At 36.7% G+C, this 18686-nt stretch overlaps 4 protein-coding genes across 6 annotated transcripts; all 4 read left to right on the top strand.

The window, feature by feature from the left end:
* The first annotated feature begins 3249 nt into the window (after positions 1-3249).
* Positions 3250-5107, top strand: LOC113699384 (BAG family molecular chaperone regulator 8, chloroplastic). Its single transcript, XM_027219725.2, has 2 exons — positions 3250-3962; positions 4043-5107. Exons 1-2 carry the CDS (start codon positions 3348-3350, stop codon positions 4775-4777), a joined length of 1350 nt encoding a protein of 449 aa, XP_027075526.1. The 5' UTR covers positions 3250-3347; the 3' UTR covers positions 4778-5107.
* A 3936-nt stretch (positions 5108-9043) lies between these two features.
* Positions 9044-13701, top strand: LOC140003671 (pentatricopeptide repeat-containing protein At5g39350-like). 2 transcript variants are annotated; one of them, XR_011818315.1, is made up of 2 exons: positions 9044-11486; positions 12075-13701. XR_011818315.1 is itself a non-coding variant. In XM_072059144.1 (2 exons), exons 1-2 carry the CDS (start codon positions 9235-9237, stop codon positions 12084-12086), a joined length of 2067 nt encoding a protein of 688 aa, XP_071915245.1. In that variant the 5' UTR covers positions 9044-9234; the 3' UTR covers positions 12087-13701. The 2 variants fall into 2 exon arrangements, 1 of the variants encoding a protein (XP_071915245.1); XM_072059144.1 differs by having other exon boundaries at positions 9044-11289.
* Positions 12245-15271, top strand: LOC113699202 (uncharacterized). Of its 2 annotated transcripts, XM_072059145.1 has the most exons (5): positions 12245-12377; positions 13484-13521; positions 13610-13701; positions 13825-14160; positions 14396-15271. In XM_072059145.1, the coding sequence occupies exons 2-5, from the start codon at positions 13491-13493 to the stop codon at positions 15014-15016; spliced, it is 1080 nt and encodes a 359-aa protein (XP_071915246.1). In that variant the 5' UTR covers positions 12245-12377; positions 13484-13490; the 3' UTR covers positions 15017-15271. The 2 variants fall into 2 exon arrangements, with proteins under 2 accessions (XP_071915246.1, XP_071915247.1); XM_072059146.1 differs by lacking the exons at positions 13484-13521; positions 13610-13701 and having other exon boundaries at positions 12248-12377.
* A 1338-nt stretch (positions 15272-16609) lies between these two features.
* On the top strand, positions 16610-18087 carry LOC113698879 (protein ALP1-like). Its single transcript, XM_027218839.1, has 3 exons — positions 16610-17146; positions 17238-17469; positions 17639-18087. The coding sequence occupies exons 1-3, from the start codon at positions 16610-16612 to the stop codon at positions 18085-18087; spliced, it is 1218 nt and encodes a 405-aa protein (XP_027074640.1).
* The last annotated feature ends 599 nt before the right edge of the window (positions 18088-18686 follow it).

Below are 18686 nucleotides of genomic sequence, written 5' to 3' on the forward strand. Positions count from 1 at the left end.
TTAAACCTTATGTCTCATCATTTATTATTATATATAATTTGTCACTTTAAAGTGATTATGAATGCACATCTATTTTGATAAGGATGATTCAATTCCCATTCATTTTTCTTAGGTCCCGCTCTCCATTGCAGAGAATAAATTTAGGTTTATCATATTCAAAAAAAAAATGAAAATTGATGGGCTTTTTGTCTTCTGCTATTGCTGACGGCTGAAACAAAGACACCATAGCTAGAAAATGAAAAGTTGATAGTAACCACCACCAAAGCCGGTAAGGCTTGGTGGAGTAGGAGGTCAAGAATTTAAATTTTATCTCCCGCCATTTGCTATTATATGTGGTTTGTCACTTTAAAGTAGTTATGAATGCACGTCAATTTGGATAGGTGGTGATTCAGTTTCCACCATTTTTTTCTTAGGTTCCGCTCTCCATAGGAGAGAATAAATTTAGGTCTACCGTATCCGAAAAAAAAAAAGAAAAGTTGATGGGCTTTCTGTCTTCTGCGATTGCTTGCATCTTGTCTCGTATGGAAATGGACGGTAAAGAGAACTCCTTGGGGAAGTGACAGTGGCCATGGTGAAGCAGGAGCCTGGTTTGGGACCGTGGAAACAGCACAGCGTTGTTCCTATTTTTACTCTGTTCCTTTTTTGTTTTTTTTTGGTAATTTTGTTTGACCTGTTCCTTTTCTTTATTCCTCTATGATAACTACTATAAGTTTGCTTGATTTTTTTTTCTTTTTTTTTCTTCAGTGTATTATATATGCCTTTGAATACTTATTCCCCCTTTTTTTCTCTTGATATTTCTTTTCTTTTTCTTTATATTTGTTATATTGTGGTATTTTGTCTCACTCCGTAACATTTTTCAACTTTTTTTGTTTACAAAATGCTCCGTTTTAGAATTCTTTGTTTAAACATCTTCTTTTATTACATATATAATTTAGTTTTCAAATCTTTTGAACCCAAGACATTATTGTCATTTCACTACATCCATCAAACGAGTTAACAATTGTCAGTGATAGGGGATAAATATAATTTGGTCAAACTGCAAGATTTCTTTGATAATATAGATAAACCTGAGGGAAAGTAAATGTAATTAATGTGAATTGAATGTGAAGTTCTTTTCAAAATCATCAATTCTTAAGTGGTAAAGAGTATAGTTTTTACTCCTTAAGAAATTAATTAAATTTCGTGCTTTTGACAAATATTATATGTCACTTTTTTTTTACTATCTCCTGCACCCGTCAATTTTGTTGGCGACTTATTCTTGTAATGCCTTGGATTTATGTGTGAATTTTTAATTAAGATTTCTTTTAGGGCCTATGATATAACACTAAAAATAATGAATTCATAAGGAAAAATAATAAATTTATCTTCCATTTCTAAATTGTACATAATTTCCTGAAGAGATTCAAAGGATGTTTGGGTTACACTTTTTTGGAAGAGTTTTCGGAAAAAAAAATTAACTGTATTGTATTTTGGAATGTAATATATGCAGAGTGAAAAAGTATAAAATAGATCCACTTCCTATATCTTATGCCCACGGCGCACAAAATAGAAAAGAATGATCCTGTTGTTAATGTCTAGTGATCTCGTGATTAAGAATTAAGATTGTTACCACTCTCGCGCATTTTACCACTTAAGTCCTCGTGTACAGATGTCAAAAGCATTTTGATTCATGTTATTTTCAAAAAGGAAATCTTACTATACTTGGCATGATAAGCAAGTGCAAAATCTGCGTTGACATTTTTGCCCTCTAATTGATCATTCTTTGCATTAAGGTAAGATATTTTAGTGACCATTCTTGACATTTACTCGTTAAGAATTTGAAGTTTGTCCTCACATTTTAACAATGCTTATTTTCCTTCATCGTCTGTGTTTAAGAATACATCGGTGAGCTATACTGTTGAACTACTATCTCTTATTCTTTTTCAAATTTTAGTTGAAGATATACAAGTAAGCTTCTATATGTTATTTTGTAAAGCTAATTAACTAATATGGTTAATTACACTTTGCCGCTTATAAACTTGACCCTAGCAACACTTTTTGTCTCTCTGAAGTCTAAATATATATACTTTACTCACAATGATTAATTTATTGACGGCTTTTTTAATGAAGTTATATTTTACATTACCATAATATCTGTGGATAATTATTGTAATAGATCAAATTTCATTCTAAATTTTGTCCTTTTTTGTAGTATCTTAGTTGTCATATAACACCAATTTTATCTCTTGATTTTTTTTTAAAGTCGGTCAATATAGTCCTTTATTTAAAATTTAAGAGTTAATGATGGTGGTAAAAGACCTTTCAATCGTTTTTTGTGTTATCAGTTTATACAAGAGATATTAATGTATTTAAAATTAGATTAATTTTTTATATATTGACAGTGTATATACTTTCACTATTAGATATACGATACATGATCTAAATTTCGCATATGCGACATATCCAATTCTGATAGTATGTATACTATCAGTGTATATAAGATAAATTATTTAAAATTATAAATAAGTTACAATACTCATGAAAATAACTTGAAATGTTTTAAATAATGAAAATAACCTTTTTTGCACCCGTTTGAGAATAGCACAAACAAGTTTATGTATAATTCCCAACATTTTTGTATTTCTTTTTAAGTTTTCAAGCCATCAATTTGGCCAAAAACATTAAAATATATAAGCGATTTATAAAACTTGTTTGATTAACTCAAAATAATTCATAATAAAAAATAATATTTTTCAAATTGAAAAAAATTTCAAAATAAACTTTCAAATATGAACTCTTCGTATTTTTAAACACACACTACATTTTATCCCATTAGAATTAAAATTTTATGCCTTTTGTTTTTGTTTTCAATGTATTATTGATATATTCATGTTTTCAATGTATTATTGATATATTCATGTTTTCAATGTATTATTGATATATTCATGTTTTTGTGCTAAAAAGTAAGACATAAAAAATAAAATTTTAGAATGATATTATATTCCCTCTCCCAAAATGAGTTTTTAAAAATATATTTTGAAATGGATTGTATGTGTTACAAAAAATTTAAAGTGGAGGAGGCAAGTAATTTTTTAAAAGTTTAAAGGTACCAAGTGATACTATAAGAAACTTTTGAGGAGCTTTCTGAAATTACCCCTTATCATTATGCGGACTCATCAGGAATCACGTGAGGTGCGTTCCACGAACCGAGATATCCACGTAAGCTTAGCACACAGTTGTGTTTTTTTTTTCCCCCAACGGACCAAAGCCCATAAGTCCAAAACCCTTGTCAGTTAGACTGAAACCCGGGTTTTCTTAGCCCACAGTAGCAGTGAAGTGATTACCATCACGAAAAGATTCCTTCCACGATGGCTGCTCACCACCACCAGCAGCTCCACCACTGCCACCCTACCACCACCTCCACCGTGTGTTTCTGCTACTATTGCTCCCCCAACTACACCTCATCTCACCTCCATCCAGTTTCTGATCCTCATCCCCTTCACCATCTCCACCACCCTCCTCAAACCTACTACTCTCCTTACGGAGACGGCTCAAATCCAAATCCACCATGTACCACCCAAAGCGGTCACCATCACCACCATCAAGGACTGCATTACCGCCCTCCTCCGACTGACCCGGAAATAGAACGCTACTTTCATCACGACCAGCAGAGAGAATTAACCCACACCCACCCCATTGTTTGCTCTCTTCTCCGCCGCATAGCCGCCCTTGAGTCCTCCCTCCGCCACCACTCTTCTTCACATTCTCACTCCCTGCGTGACTCCGCCGCCCGTATCATTCAAACCCACTTCAGAGCCTTTCTGGTTCGCAGATCGAGAACCCTCCGGCAGCTCAAGGACCTTGCTTCCATCAAGTCAACTTTCAACACTCTCAAATCTTCCGTCTCAAAGAATCCTCACTTAGATCCTCAACTTCTGTTCCGCAAAGCCTTAGGATTGCTGTTCAAACTCGATTCCGTTCAGGTAAAGACTCTATTTTTGTTGGACATACCAACAAATCATTCATAAACAGCATGCTTCTTATATTGGGATTTATTTTGCAGGGTGGCGATCCAATGATTAGAGATGGTAAAAAATCAATTAGCCGAGAATTAACTGGCTTCTTGGATTTAATTGATGGGGTTACCGTGAAAAAGTCTGAGATATCAGCTAAAATGGTTACAAAGAATGCCCCTAGGAAATGTGGGGTTTTGTATAATGAGCATAAAAGTGGCACCTTTGCTTGTCGTAATTTGGCGAAGAATAAGAGATTGGAGGATTTAGTTGACCGGATTGATGCATTGTCTACTAAAGTTCCTATTGGGGATATCGCGGTAGATGAGGAGGATCTTGAAATCCCTGGCATTTCACGGAATAGAGCTGCCCGTTCAGGCCACCCAAGTGATGGATTAGGAGCTAAAGTGAAGAAGAGCGTGAGCTTTGTGGAGAACGGTAAGGTGTACAGGATTCACAGAAAAGGGTTTGAACCAGTTTCAGTTGGGGACTGTGATAGTAGTGGTGATGAAAGTTATTCAGTTGGTGCTGAGGGTGAATTGAAGGACGACATTCGAAGGAAGGCTGAGGAAGTTGGGGAGATTTCGTTCAAGGATACTCTGGCCGAAGAGGAAGATGAATCGCAGGATGGGGAGTCCTCCAAAGGCAGCGATGGTGTGGAAGGTCCAGGATATGAATTGAGGAATGAAGATGGAGGTTTCACATTCTCTGCACCTTTGCCTATGAAGATGGAAACAAAAGCTGATATCATGGACAGAAGGAAGGGTGTAAAAATAGTGGGGTAGGAATGCTAGTGCATGACATTAGCTTGCTTGCTCCTAAATCAGTTTTGTTTTGTGGTTGCTTGGTGGTTAGGTGTCAAGACTTTTGGTCCCAAGATTGGTGTATCTTGATAATTAAGTCTACATTGACTCGAAGATCACCTGAGCAAATGGTTGATGGGGGTCTTCTAGATGTTCGTCTTGTAACAACTTTTCTGTTTCGTTAGTGTGATTGAGAAGAGTGTATTCTTGACTTCATTGTTTGATTGTATTGACTTTTGATCTAGACTAGTGGCTCCCCAAGCTGTTTAAAATGCTACTGCTTGAATTCATCAACGGCAGCTTTTCTTGACCTGTCCAAAGATGTTTCATTAATAACTGTAGAATGTCATCTGGGTTCTCCAATTGATGCCGCTTCTCTCTATGCTGGACGAGGAATAGAGATACAAACGCTAATACGCTGTTGAAATGAACGCCCATCATTGAAAACGGTACCAATCTCAAGCGCCCGCTGACAAACCAAATGGAGCTGATGAAATCACAAATAAACCAAACCAAACCAAACCGAAGATTAAAGAAGATTTCCTGCCCCAGGGTTAAATCCACCGATGACGTCTTTCAGCAGTATTTTTATAGCAACATATGATATGGCAAAGAAAATAAATCCATTTGGATTTACCGCAAAAAAAAAGGTCCATTTGGGAACGTGAGGGTCTGCCAAGCTAGAAGGAACGAGGTTCACTAAAAGGGTTGAGATTTTTTTTTTTGTTGAAAAACTAAAAGGGGTCATCTCTGTTTGGATTATCTATTTTTTGAAAAACAAATTTTTCATATACAATGCTATAGTAATACACAAATAAAAAGAAGTCCAAAAATATTATATCCATACAATAAATAAAAAATAACTCCAAATATATAAAAAAAATTAAAAAATAAAATTTACACTGTATTCTTCTTCCATCTATCACTACCACCATCACCCCCACCCACTATCTTCCTCCTTCCTCTCTTTTCACCTCTTCATCTCCCTCACTCTTCCTTCTCGACCGCGATCTAGTCTCGACGAGACCAAATCGGGAAGGAAAATGAAGGGGAAGGGTGGGGTGTATTGAGAAAGTGGAGGGGTAGGAAAGGATGAGAAGGGAGAGAGGGAGGAGGAGGAAGAGGGACCGGGGGAAGAGGGGAGGAGGAACAGAGGGGATGGTGGTGGTGATGGGTAATGGTGGTGGGTGAAGTGTTAATTTTTAAAAATTATCCTAACAATTTTTAAAATTTAAAAATATTCTAAAAATACTTTCAAAAATACCACTAAAAACATCTATATTAAAAAATTTTCATATATATTGTTACAGTAAAATATTTCGAAAACACTTTAAAAAACAGTTAATCCAAACGAATTTAAATTGAATGATTGAATCCCTCTCCTATTACCCTACCCCTTGTCATGCACCAAACAAAAGAACGTTAAGGAGGAAACTTTTTGTTCACCCCAGCTTTTGACTTTTAAGCTGTGTTTTAAAAAAGCGGACCGGGCCAGCCGATTCGATTGGTCGTACGTGAATCGGCCTTGGCTCCGGTTCGATTCATATTTTGGATTGATTATACTTAAAAATCGGATTGAACCGTTCAAACCGTGCGAACAGGATTGAACTGTTGAACCGACGGGTTTTTTTTGTTTTTGTCTATTAAATTGAAAAAAAAATTAAAAAAAGAATATGTTTTCCTTAATCCTAAAAACTAATTATTAAATGCCACATTCACTCACTTTCTTCTCATTTTTGCCTCTTATCAAGTTTGTGTTTTTATTTTGTAATTTCTTGACTTCCTCCAAAATTTCTTTTTTAAAAAAAAAATTGCAATATCTAAATATCAAAAACTTAAATCAAAATTTAAACTCATAATGTCTAATTCTCATAGACGTAAATTTTGTATAATTTCAAAATATTTTGGTATTTTTGAGTTGGATTTAACATTATTTTTTTGGTAAATTCAATTAAGATTGAGATGAAATTTATTTGTTTCAATTTATAATTTAAATTTTTTATTTGTGAAAATTCAACTTCTTTGAAAATATTAAATTTTTCATCGTATAAAGTCTTAAATTAGTCCAATACATGTCTTATTTTGTGCATATACATTTATATAAATTATTTTTTTTAAAATTTATTGAACTAGGGTTGAACCGATCTGACCGATTGAACCTCGACCCGAACACCTCACCGGTTCAATTAACTGTCCGAGTTTTAAAACATTGAGTGTGTTTGGATAGAGATAATTAAAAACATAAATAAATTGTCTCACAAATCTCAATCACCTTTTTATCTCACATAAATCACATCACAAAAAATGATATGGAACGCCGAACCGGTGAATCTGCGCTTCTCGCGGACCATCACCAATTTAGGACGTTTACCCTTTTTACATAATAGGGATAATTGCAAAACCTCCCTCCCCTAAGATTTCAAATATTTGCACTGACCTCCCCTATCAATTTTGAAATTGCATTAACCTCCCCTAGAAAAAGTTGGAGCTAATTTAAAAGATAAAAGTGTGTGAAATTACTAGAGTACCCCTATTGGATTTGACTAATTAACTAGAGTACCCCTATTGCATTAACCAGATGAAAGGTTTGAATACTTTCATCAAAACCAACGTTTAATTTGTTAAACAAATTAAACTAATCAAACTATTTCTTCATAGTTAAATTAATTAACTAATTATCTAATTAACTAATCAAACTATTTCTTCATAGTTAAACTAATAACTAATTATGTAATTAACTATTAACTAATTAAAGAATTATCTAATTGTTAATAGTTGTTAACTAATCAAACTATTTCTGCATAGTTAAACTATTTAACTATTAACTAATTATCTAATTAACTAATCAAACTATTTCTTCATAGTTAAACTAATAACTAATTATCTAATTAACTATTAACTAATTAACGAATTATCTAATTATCTAATTAACTAATCAAACTATTTCTTCATAGTTAAACTAATAACTAATTATCTAATTAACTATTAACTAATTAACTAATTATCTAATTGTTAATAGTTATTAACTAATCAAACTATTTCTGCATAGTTAAACTAATTAACTATTAACTAATTATCTAATTAACTATTAACTAATTAACTAATTATCTAATTAATTAATTAACTAATTAACTAATTAACTAAAGCTGTTGTTTGTTCGAAACTAACAAACTATTTGCATGTTAAACTAATTAACTAATTAACTAACTAATTATCTAATTAATTAATTAACTAATTAACTAATTTTTGTTTATCTAATTAACTAATTATCTAATTATTTAATTAACTAAAACTGTTGTCTATCCGAAACTAACAAACTATTTACATGTTAAACTAATTAACTAATTAACCAATTAACTAACTAACTAATTAACAAACTATTTGCATGTTAAACTATATGCAGTACGCATTACCTATTTAAAGTATCGGCTCTTTAAGAGTATTTTACTTTCAAACATTTAATTTATGATAAAAATATCAATGTTTGTAAGTAAAATTCAAAAAGTATTACAGTAATATTCTTACAAAAAGGGAGGGGCATAGGGCCATAAAATAAATATTTTTATTCAAAAAGTAACACTTTTTGAATTTTACTTACAAACATTGATGTTTTTATCATAAAATAAATGTTTGAAAGTAAAATACCCATAAAGAGCCGATACTTTAAATAGGTAATGCGTACTGCATATAGTTTAACATGCAAATAGTTTGTTAATTAGTTAGTTAGTTAATTAGTTAATTAGTTAAGCAGTTAATTAGTTAATTAGTTTAACATGCAAATAGTTTGTTAGTTTCAGACAGACAACAGCTTTATTAATTAGTTAATTAGATAATTAGTTAATTAGTAAATTAGATAATTAGTTAATTAGTTAATTAATTAATTAGATAATTAATTAATTAGTTAATAGTTAATTATATAATTAGTTAATAGTTAGTTAGTTTAACTATTAACTAATTAGATAATTAGTTAAGCAATTGTCAAGTAAATAATAATTGTCAAGCAAGATGAGGGCAAAATTGGAAGAAATTTCTTATCTCACTTCTACAAAAAAAATTTTAATGGGACATCAAGCTGTCAGGGAGGTTTCTGCAACGAATTGTTACTGTTTAGGGGAGGTGAATGCAATTTCTAAACCTAAAAGGGAGGTCAGTGCAAATGTTAAAAATTCTCAGGGGAGGTTTCTGCAATTATCCCTACATAATAATATTTGGATACCCGAACCCGATTGGCAGCTCCAGTCAGAATCCTCCACAACTCCAGTTCGAAACTTTTTTCGGAGTCCCCGTGAATGACAGCGTTTTAGGTAATTGAGGATCGGTGTTGGATCATATACGGGAGCTTTAGGCTCAAACTACGGAAGCAAGTAAAACTAGAACCTAAGCCGAAGCAGCTGGGGTGAATGTATCGAGCCTGGGCAGGTGGGGAGTCTTTCTAGTCAATGATTCATGAATGTGGCCAATTCCAGCCTCTGTCCACAACCTTGACGTCCTTACTTTCATCCGCTGCTCCCGGCCCCAAAGCAATCAGTGTAACACGATGGCAGACTCTGTTATACAACTCCGCCAATGCCAAATGTATACGAACCACCAAACAACTCCACGCTTATACCATCACCTCTGGCCTCCTTTTATCCCCCAAGTCCACACATCTGCTCTCGCTTCTTGCATCAGCGTATGCGGTCGGTGGCCAAATTGTAGTTGCCCGTTACCTGTTCGATAAATCGCCTGATAGGACATTCTTCTCGTATAAGACCATGATAAGAATGTGTGCTGAAGATGGGTCTTCGCATAAGGCTCTAAAACTCTTCGCTGAGATGCTTGAATCGGGTCGTTACAAACCTGATAATTATACCTTTCCTTTTGTCATTAGGGCCTGTGGTGATTCTTTACTGCCTCAATTGGGTACTGCTGTTCATGGTTTAGCTCTTGTAAGTGGCTATGGTTCGGATACATTTACTGCGAATTGTCTGTTGGCAATGTACATGAATGTTGGAGATAGAGAGGGGGCGAAGCGGGTTTTTGATACTATGGGAGAGCCTACTATTGTCTCGTGGAACACTATGACCAGTGGTTATTTTCGAAATGACAGTGCCAAAGAAGCTTTGATGTTGTTTCGGAAAATGGTGGACAGTGGGGTGGAAGCTGATGCTGCAACAGTTGTTTCTGTTTTGCCTGCTTGTGGGTTTTTGAAGGATTTGGAATTGGGGAGAGAGGTGCATTTGCTGGTGGAAAAGAAGGGTTTAGGGAAGAAGGTGTCGGTGAGGAATGCCCTGGTGGATATGTATGTTAAGTGTGGTAAAATGGACGAGGCACGAAGTGTGTTTGATAAGATTATTGAGAAAGATGTGGTGACTTGGACAACTATGATTCATGGGTACTCCTTGAATGGTGATGTTAGAAGTGCTTTAGGATTGTGTCAACTTATGCAGTTCGAAGGTGTAAAACCTAATGCAGTTACTCTGGCTTCTCTTCTTGCATCTTGTGCCAATTTGCCTAACTTGAAGTTAGGTAAATGTTTGCACGGTTGGGCATTAAGGCAGAGAATTGAATCTGATGTAAACGTTGAAACTGCACTTATTGACCTGTATGCAAAATGCAAATGTATGAGACTTAGCTTCAAGGTGTTCTTTAAGACTTCTAAAACAAGAACTGTACCTTGGAATGCGATTCTTTCAGGGTGCATTTATAATATGCTTGGGGAAGAAGCAATAGAGCTTTTCAGAGAAATGCTTCTGGAAGGAGTGAAACCCAATGACGCAACCTTCAAGAGCCTCCTTCCAGCATTTGCAGTTCAAGCAGATATGCAGCAAGCAATGAGTTTACACAGTTACCTCATAAGATCAGGCTTTATCTTGAGAACTGAAATTGCAACTGGCTTGGTTGACATTTATTGCAAGTGTGGGAATTTGAAATCTGGTCACAGGGTCTTTAGTGGGGTCCCCTTGAAGAAAAGAGACATTGTTCTCTGGAGTGCACTTATAGCAGGTTACGGCACTCATGGGCATGGTGAAATTGCTCTTTCTCTCTTTTATGATATGGTGCAGTCTGGGATTAGACCTAATGAAGTCACTTTTACTTCTGTTTTGCATGCATGTAGCCATGCAGGTATGGTGGATGATGGTTTGAGTTTATTTAATTTCATTTATGGAAGTTTCCCTTTGTGTCTTCGTACCAATCACTACACCTGCATGGTTGATCTTCTTGGTCGTGCGGGTCGACTTGAAGAAGCTCATGAATTGATTAAAAGTATGCCTTTCCAACCGAGTCCTACTGTGTGGGGTGCTTTGCTTGGTGCCTGTGCGATACATGAAAATGTTGAACTGGGAGAGGAGGCTGCTAAATGGCTGTTTGCATTGGAACCAGAGAACACGGGAAACTATGTACTGATGGGGAATATTTATGCTGCTCTTGGAAGGTGGAAAGATGCAGAGAATGTGAGACATAGGATGAATGAAGTAGGGTTACTCAAATCGCCAGCTCACAGTGTAATTGAGGTAAGGAAACCTGTGTAGTGTCATTTGCTGTTAGATGCTTGGCTTAAAAAAGTTGCAAGGCTGCCACATCTTCAATGTTTGATGTGCCAACTGTTGATTTCAAATTCTTGGCACATTGAATGAATATAACATTAGATGATGAAGCATTTGTTGTTCTATGAGAGATTACATCGTTTTTCTTCGAGGCGTACGCAAAGGTATTACTATATACTAGCTAGTCATGCTGTTGTGCTTTGCTGATGAATGAAATTAATCCACCTTAAGCAGTCTAATAAGGACCATTTCCCTGGTGAGCTTGTGCGAAATTATTTCCAAGATGTTTGGCATTTTACAAGGCAAGCCAGATACCCTGACAAACTGGTTCCTTATTTGATTTAAATGAGAGAGATTTTGGGACAGTTATAGTCGTTAAGTTGGTCTTTTCAGGGCTGGCTTATTTAGAAAGATTGAAAGAGATGTACGTTGTCTACTTGACACCAAAGTTTACCGCAAAAATGGGTGCTAGACAAGCCATTGACTAATTTTTTCTCAGTCCGGAAAAATTGTGGCTGTGTTTGGTTCGATTGTTTTTGGCAAAAACTGTGGCTGTAGTCAAAATACAATTTCAGTCAACCAACTTTTTTTTAAATGCTACAGTCCCGGTCCTGGTACACGGCGCCGTTTAGGAGCCAAAATGACAAAACAAGTTTTGAGGTGTATTGTCCTTTCGTTCCTCCTCGTTATTTTCTGAGTTAAACTGTATCGAGCAACTACGAGGCTCCTCTTCACTTTCCTCTTCTAAGCAGCATCAACAGTAGAGCAGACACTTGAATGTTCAAATCACCGGTTCTACCCCAGCTGATCTGCTTGTAATGCTGCTGTCATCGTCGCCGCAAGTGAACAGTTAGCTGGTCCCTCCACAATTTGCAACTTATCTGCAGCATAACATCGGGAGAAGGAAGCTGAACCTCCGCTGCACCTCGGACAGGGGAGGTAGTGGAATTGCCCAGAAAATCATTCGAAGCTGCTTGCTGGAGAGCTTTCTTCCCTTATTTCCAAGTCGCGGCCAAGGAGTCTCACCGCCGTTGCTCATCTGTTGCTTCGTCGAGGTGAGTTTGTACTGTTGAGCTAATTGGGGCCTTAATTCGTACGAATTAGGGCTACAGTAATTAATGAATGTGGTTGCTGTTTAATCCTATTCTCTGAAAAATCAGCGGGCGATAGTATATGGTAGAGACAGAGGATCAATTAAGAAAATGTGGATTTGCCTTGTTTGGACTGACATTCATGCTTCTTCACTTAACTTCTTTATATTGTGCGGCATTCCATTTTTCATTATTGGCTTGTTTTGGTTCGCCATCTCATCTTAGCAACTCACAATTGGAGCTTCACCGTTATCTTGCCTTCGTGATAATTCCCGCATGTGTCCAGAGTATGCTAAATTAATTGTTAGCAAGAGGGAAATGGTACACAGTGGCACCATATTAGCTGATAAACGTGCTTGGCTGCTTTAAATTGTTCGGCATGCATAGGAGAGTTTTTTTTAATAAGCTCATGGTATACGTGTACCCTGTTAATGGGAAGAATATTGATACTATGAAGTGGATTAGATGTTTGATCGATTGCTGTTGTTGTCGGCTGAAATTGATCAGTTTTTCTGCCACATGAATCTGTAGGTGGGGTGTTGTATCTACATTTACATTTCGGATAAGGAATTTGATTAATTGGTTGTACTTATTAAGCACCAGTGCTATTTTCCTTGGACTATTGCAATTCGATTACTGAAATATTCGTCCCTAGCGTCATGTGACTGGCATGCATTTATTTGGTCGTTGCTGTTGGGTTTGATCTTATTGGATGTTCTTGTGATCGGACTTGAGGCAATGCCATTCTGGTACCTGCAATTTTATTAGTTGGCACGTGGTATATTTTAATTTGTCCTACCGTGATTGTTTATAATTTATGCATTGAAGCTGCTGTTGCGTTTTTCAATGAATGACAACCTGTAGAGAGGGGTATATTTTTCTGCTTTAAGTGTGATGCTGTTTTGGTCCTATGTATATGATTCGTTGCATATTATAATCTGATATGAACTTCGCTAAATGGGTTGAACTGTTATTTTAGCTTCACACATAAAATTGGATGATAGTTCATATACAGTTTATGCGTTTGGCCTGCTAATAGCATTTTAGTGGTACCTTGTACATATTTTTAGGATTGTGATGCCCCCTGTGACTCGGAGTGCTTCGAAGGGTAAGGCCCAACTATTGTGACAATTAATTATTAAAAATTCTGATCAGAAACAGCTGTAGTGCTCGGCTTTTAACATCCTTATTTACAGCTTTGCAAACGACTAGGGGTGCTAACCGTTGTTCTTTATATTCGGGTACGGGAGAAAACGATTTGCGTCTTTGTATAACAAACTACTTCAAGGTGAGTTATAACTGACTAGGTGAAAAATTTCTGTAGATGCTGTCCCAATATTGGCTTAGATTGTATCTAATTTCCCGTTTACGGCGACCCTAAGCCTGTTTTCTGGTTTTGACTTTCCTAAAGAAAACAAAGATGCCCAAACCAAAAGCTCCTAAGGAACGTATCAATTTCACGCCGAAGATGGAAACTGCCATTGCTGAACAGCTTCTGAACATGCATAGGAATGGGGAAATATCATCACAGACCATCGGGAGCCACGTTGTCCCTCAGATTACTAGGATGCTCGCTGAGACTTTCGGGGTTTCATTCCCCCGCGATACTATTCGGTCGAAGTACTATGCGCTTCAGAACTTAACTAGGCTTTACATTTCGTTCAAGAAGCGTGGCACTGGTATGGGCTGGGACTCAACCAACTTCACCTTCATGATGGATGATGAGCGATGGAGTCATCTACTTCAGGTATAATACTTAGTCCTATCCTTTAGCTTATACGCTGTTATCGTTATATATTTTGTTTTATAAGCTTGGTTTATAGAATTTTGGTAGGTTTTTTTACCATTATTAGTTGTATGTATTGTTCAGCTGTGGAATTTGTATTGTTTATTTGTAAAAGTTGTTTGTTCCTAACAGCTGTTGTGTTAAATTGTTAATTGGGCTTTTGCTTATTTTTAAAACCTGTTTTCTTCTTTTGTAGGTCAACCAGGGATACAATAGATTTAGGAACCGGTGTTGTCTGGTCTTCCATTTGCTTGAAGAAGTCTTCATGAATCAGGGGGCTACTGGGGATTTTAGCGCCGGCTTTGGAGTATCGCCCCTGAATTCGGGCGATGAATTGGAAATGGAACACGCTGCGAACAGAGGTAGGGGCAAGGGGGTTGTGGATGTCGATTCATCAGATGGAGGAGATGCCGTTCCTGTGACTCGGAAAGGGAAAGAGAAGGTTAAGAAGGGCAAAGGAAAGCGCAAATCGGGGGACATGTCAACTGAGTCATTCTTCCAACCGTCCTCCCCCCAATTCCAGAAATACGTTCGGGTTTTAGACAGCATCGAGACACGATTGAGCGGTAAAGGGAGCTCTGGGATCTCCGGTTCGGTCTCTTCTCCTGCTAAGAGCCAAAAGGCTCCAGTTGATGAAGACGAGGAGCTGGTGGCTGCTTTGGCCACTTTGAGCAGTCTGAATTTGGACCGAAGTGTGCGCTTCCAGATGGCTGATCTGCTAAGGAATCGGCATGAGCGTCTCATTTGGTTCTTATGCGCGGACGACGAGGACCGCCTTGCCTTTGTCAGACATCGAGGCTTCCTCCCCCCCCCTTAGCATCTCGTTCAATCCAGCCCGAAACTATTGCAGCAGCCTTCGTCTTAGTTTTTCCCATGGCTTAAATGGATTTGATCTATTCGTTTGGATTTATGTACTTGGAGTTGACATTGGCCTGTGTTATTCATTTCTTTACTGTACCGTGGACCCAATTCAGTTTTTTTTTTTTTTCTTCTGAGATAAAGTTGAGGTTACAAAAATTTCGGATAATTTATTTGGTTGCGTTTATAAATGTTGGTTGAATTGTTTACTATATATTATTTGTTGGGAATGGTGCAAGGATTTTCATTTTGTGTGACAGGAGTTGCCGCTACATTTTTTCCATTATGCCGATGGTCATCTTTGTTTGTATATTTTTTAACATTTGGAGCTGGTTCAGGTTATTTCTGAATACCATCTGCATGTTCAGGGACCATCGTGTGTTAAATAATTTGAGTGTGCTTCTCAATATTGGTTGCAGTAGTGCTTCTCAGTATTGGTTGTTAGGAAATAGTGCAATGCCGTATATATTGGGGAGCCATGTTCCTAAATTAATTTTATTGGCATCATTTAATATGTATTCTTTGGATTTTTGTGTTCTCACATTCACACCGGGGCCTGTTATCATTTTATCCTTGTGCCATTCAGGGAATGTTTACATAATTTACTTGTGCTGGGGATAGCAATATTGGCTGATGTTCACTAAATATCAATTGTGGCCCCGTAAAAGTGCAATGGCTAATATTTTGTGTACTCATAGTTGCCATATAAATTTTTTGGTTTTCGAGTTTTCTAGTATTAATTACTCACAGTTATTTTCTCAGATAGCTAGGTTAATGTCTGCTAATTTAAACTCCTTATAATATTTGAACTTGTTTGCTACACACTATACAATATTTACTTATTCAACTCGTGAGTCTTTATATGAAATGGTTGAACTTGTTTAATTATTTCACCTGTGTACAAGGATAGTTGACATTTTTTTTTCCATTATATTATTGGCATTCCCCAAATGTGCCTGTGAGTGTTTATAATTATTAAGTGAACTTATATACTTGGATAAACTTGTTACGAGATTTACTTATTGCACTTTTGACACTTTGTAATAAATGGTTGAACTTGTTTAATTATTTCACTTGTTTAATCTATGATTAAGAATATTTCAGGTTATTTTAGGCATAGGGTCCTCAATATTTTTTTCTTCATATTGAGGATATTGCTATTAATTTATTTGCGAGTGTTTATAATAATGGGTTGAACTTATTTAGTAGAATTTGTTGGGGATTTCACCAATTGACTGAATTGGTTTACATGGATATCAACCTTTAAATGAGGTTGTGAGTTAACATACGAGGAATTATGTGCTTATTTCCTCTTTTAGTATTCATAGTTACACCGTTTTTGCATTATACAATTGGATATCAACCTAATGTTTTCGTGTTATTACACATATATAATGCTTGGATGTTTGTTTATTTATAATTATTTCATGGAATTTGTATCAATTGAGGTTATTAAATAATTGATAATATTTCACTTGTACTACTAGAATAGGGTTTAATGTTCTTCAATCACTTGGCCAATTTCAGAGTTCAAAGTTGTTGCTGTGCGAAGATGGACAACGATGGGCACATTCAAGGAGGTCAACTGGATGACGAGCTAGATGACGAGGAGCTCGACAACATCCTTATGTACGTCGTATTATTGGGTTTCATGTTCTTTTTCCAGGATACACATCAGCAGGTCCCAAGAAGACGAAGAGTACGAGATAGCGCGCTGTCAGGGAGAGATTATGTGCTTGAGATTATTAACGGACATGAAGACCGAATTATTCAGAATATGCGCTTGGATGTTCCTCAATTCCTTTTGTTGTGCGATTTATTGCTTAATCGGGGTTACTGGCATGTATATCCTTCTCAAAGAGTGGGGGTACATGAATCCGTTGCTTTAACCCTAATGTGCCTGAGCCATGATGAGCGGCACCGGGTGTTAGCCGAGCGGTTCCAGCACTCAACGGAGACGATTGATCGACACGTTCGTCGTGTATTACGAGCTTTGGTTCGGCTAGGTCGTGATCTCGTTAGGCCAAGAAACGTCGATGACACGCATCCTCGGATCTTGAACAATGGTTTGCTCATGCCGTGGTTCCGAGTATGTATCTCATTTTTAGTTGGACATGCACTTTCATGTAGGTTTCTGCGAGCATGTGAAACTTATAGCCAAACTTATTTCACTTATATAGGATTGTGTGGGAGCTTTAGATGGGACCCATGTATCCGCTTGGTGCAGAGCAGAGGTAAGAGAGAGGTTCAGAAATCGGCATGGCGACTTATCCCAGAATATACTTGCTGCCTGCGATCATGATATGCGGTTTGTCTTTGTTCGGGTCGGCTGGGAGGGTAGTGCTCATGATGCCAGAATTCTCCAAGAGACCTTGCTTGATCCGGGCTCAGGATTTCCAATGCCACCGCAAGGTAATTTAATTGAAATGCCTTTTTAGAATATATCTGGTAACGAATTACTTTTATAATACAAGGCAGTAGGAAACAGTCTCTTTTGTATTTGACAGATTATTTACAGCATTTGTTTCCGTAATAAATGAGTAGGGGCTATAACATGAAACCTATGTCATTAAATCAACAGGAAAATATTATGCAGTAGATGCTGCCTACAGAAATATGCCGGGGTTTATGGCTCCGTTTAGGGGTGCACGGGGCACACCTCATGAGCGAGCAGCTAAAGCGCTGTTCAATAGGCGACATGCATCAGTTAGGAATATTATTGAGCGTACATTTGGAGTTCTTAAGAAGCGATTTCCAATACTCAAAGGTCCAATGCAGAACTACCTGATAGCAACGCAAAATAATATTGTGCTTGCATGTTGTGCTCTTCACAATTTTATGCGCGATTATGTGCCGAATGATGAGTACTTCAATGAAGAAGCGATAAATGGTGCCTTTGCAGATGCACACATAGCAGGGGAACAAGTGCAGATGGGTCAACCTATCGATATGTCGCAGCAGGGCATAGATAACTGGAATGAAGGTCGGCGGGCAATGGCGGCGCACATGTATGTGAATGCTAATAACTAGACTCTAGTGCTTGGCCTAGGACCAAAAGTGTGTTAAATCAGCTTCCGATTTGTACTTAAATGTTTAACTCACGTTCCTGGTGAATGAGGGATTACTTTTAATTTGGCTCCAGTTAATTGTGTTATTGCTTGTCCAGGGATTTGCACCTTTGTATTATATTTGCGGACTCATACTTTGCTCTACAACCTCAGTAAGTATTCAGTTTGCCGGTTTAGTTCAGGGGAGTTTGTGAATGGTGACGTACGAATAAGTCATGACCGAGTTAAGTTCTAGGCACATTTTTTACAGTGCAAAATTTGGTTGAAACTTTGCCAACTACTTTAGGAAATTGCAGGAGGGGACATAATTTAATGGCCATTATTTTGCAAAGATAGCGAACGTATTGGCCAATTACACATTTGGACCCTTAGATCCCCTGTTTTGGGGGTGTTACACATAAACTAGTTTTTGAAATACAATAAAAATTTTTAAAAAGTTGAACTTGTAAAAGGTAATCAAAAAATTAATTTTATTTTTTTTAAAAAATTTTCAAGCATGTATCTCAAAATATTTTCTAAAAACTTTTCTATTCTTAAATATTTCAAAATATTTTCCAACAC

Source organism: Coffea arabica, chromosome 7e (genome assembly GCF_036785885.1).
Source record: "Coffea arabica cultivar ET-39 chromosome 7e, Coffea Arabica ET-39 HiFi, whole genome shotgun sequence".
Lineage (NCBI taxonomy): Eukaryota > Viridiplantae > Streptophyta > Magnoliopsida > Gentianales > Rubiaceae > Coffea > Coffea arabica.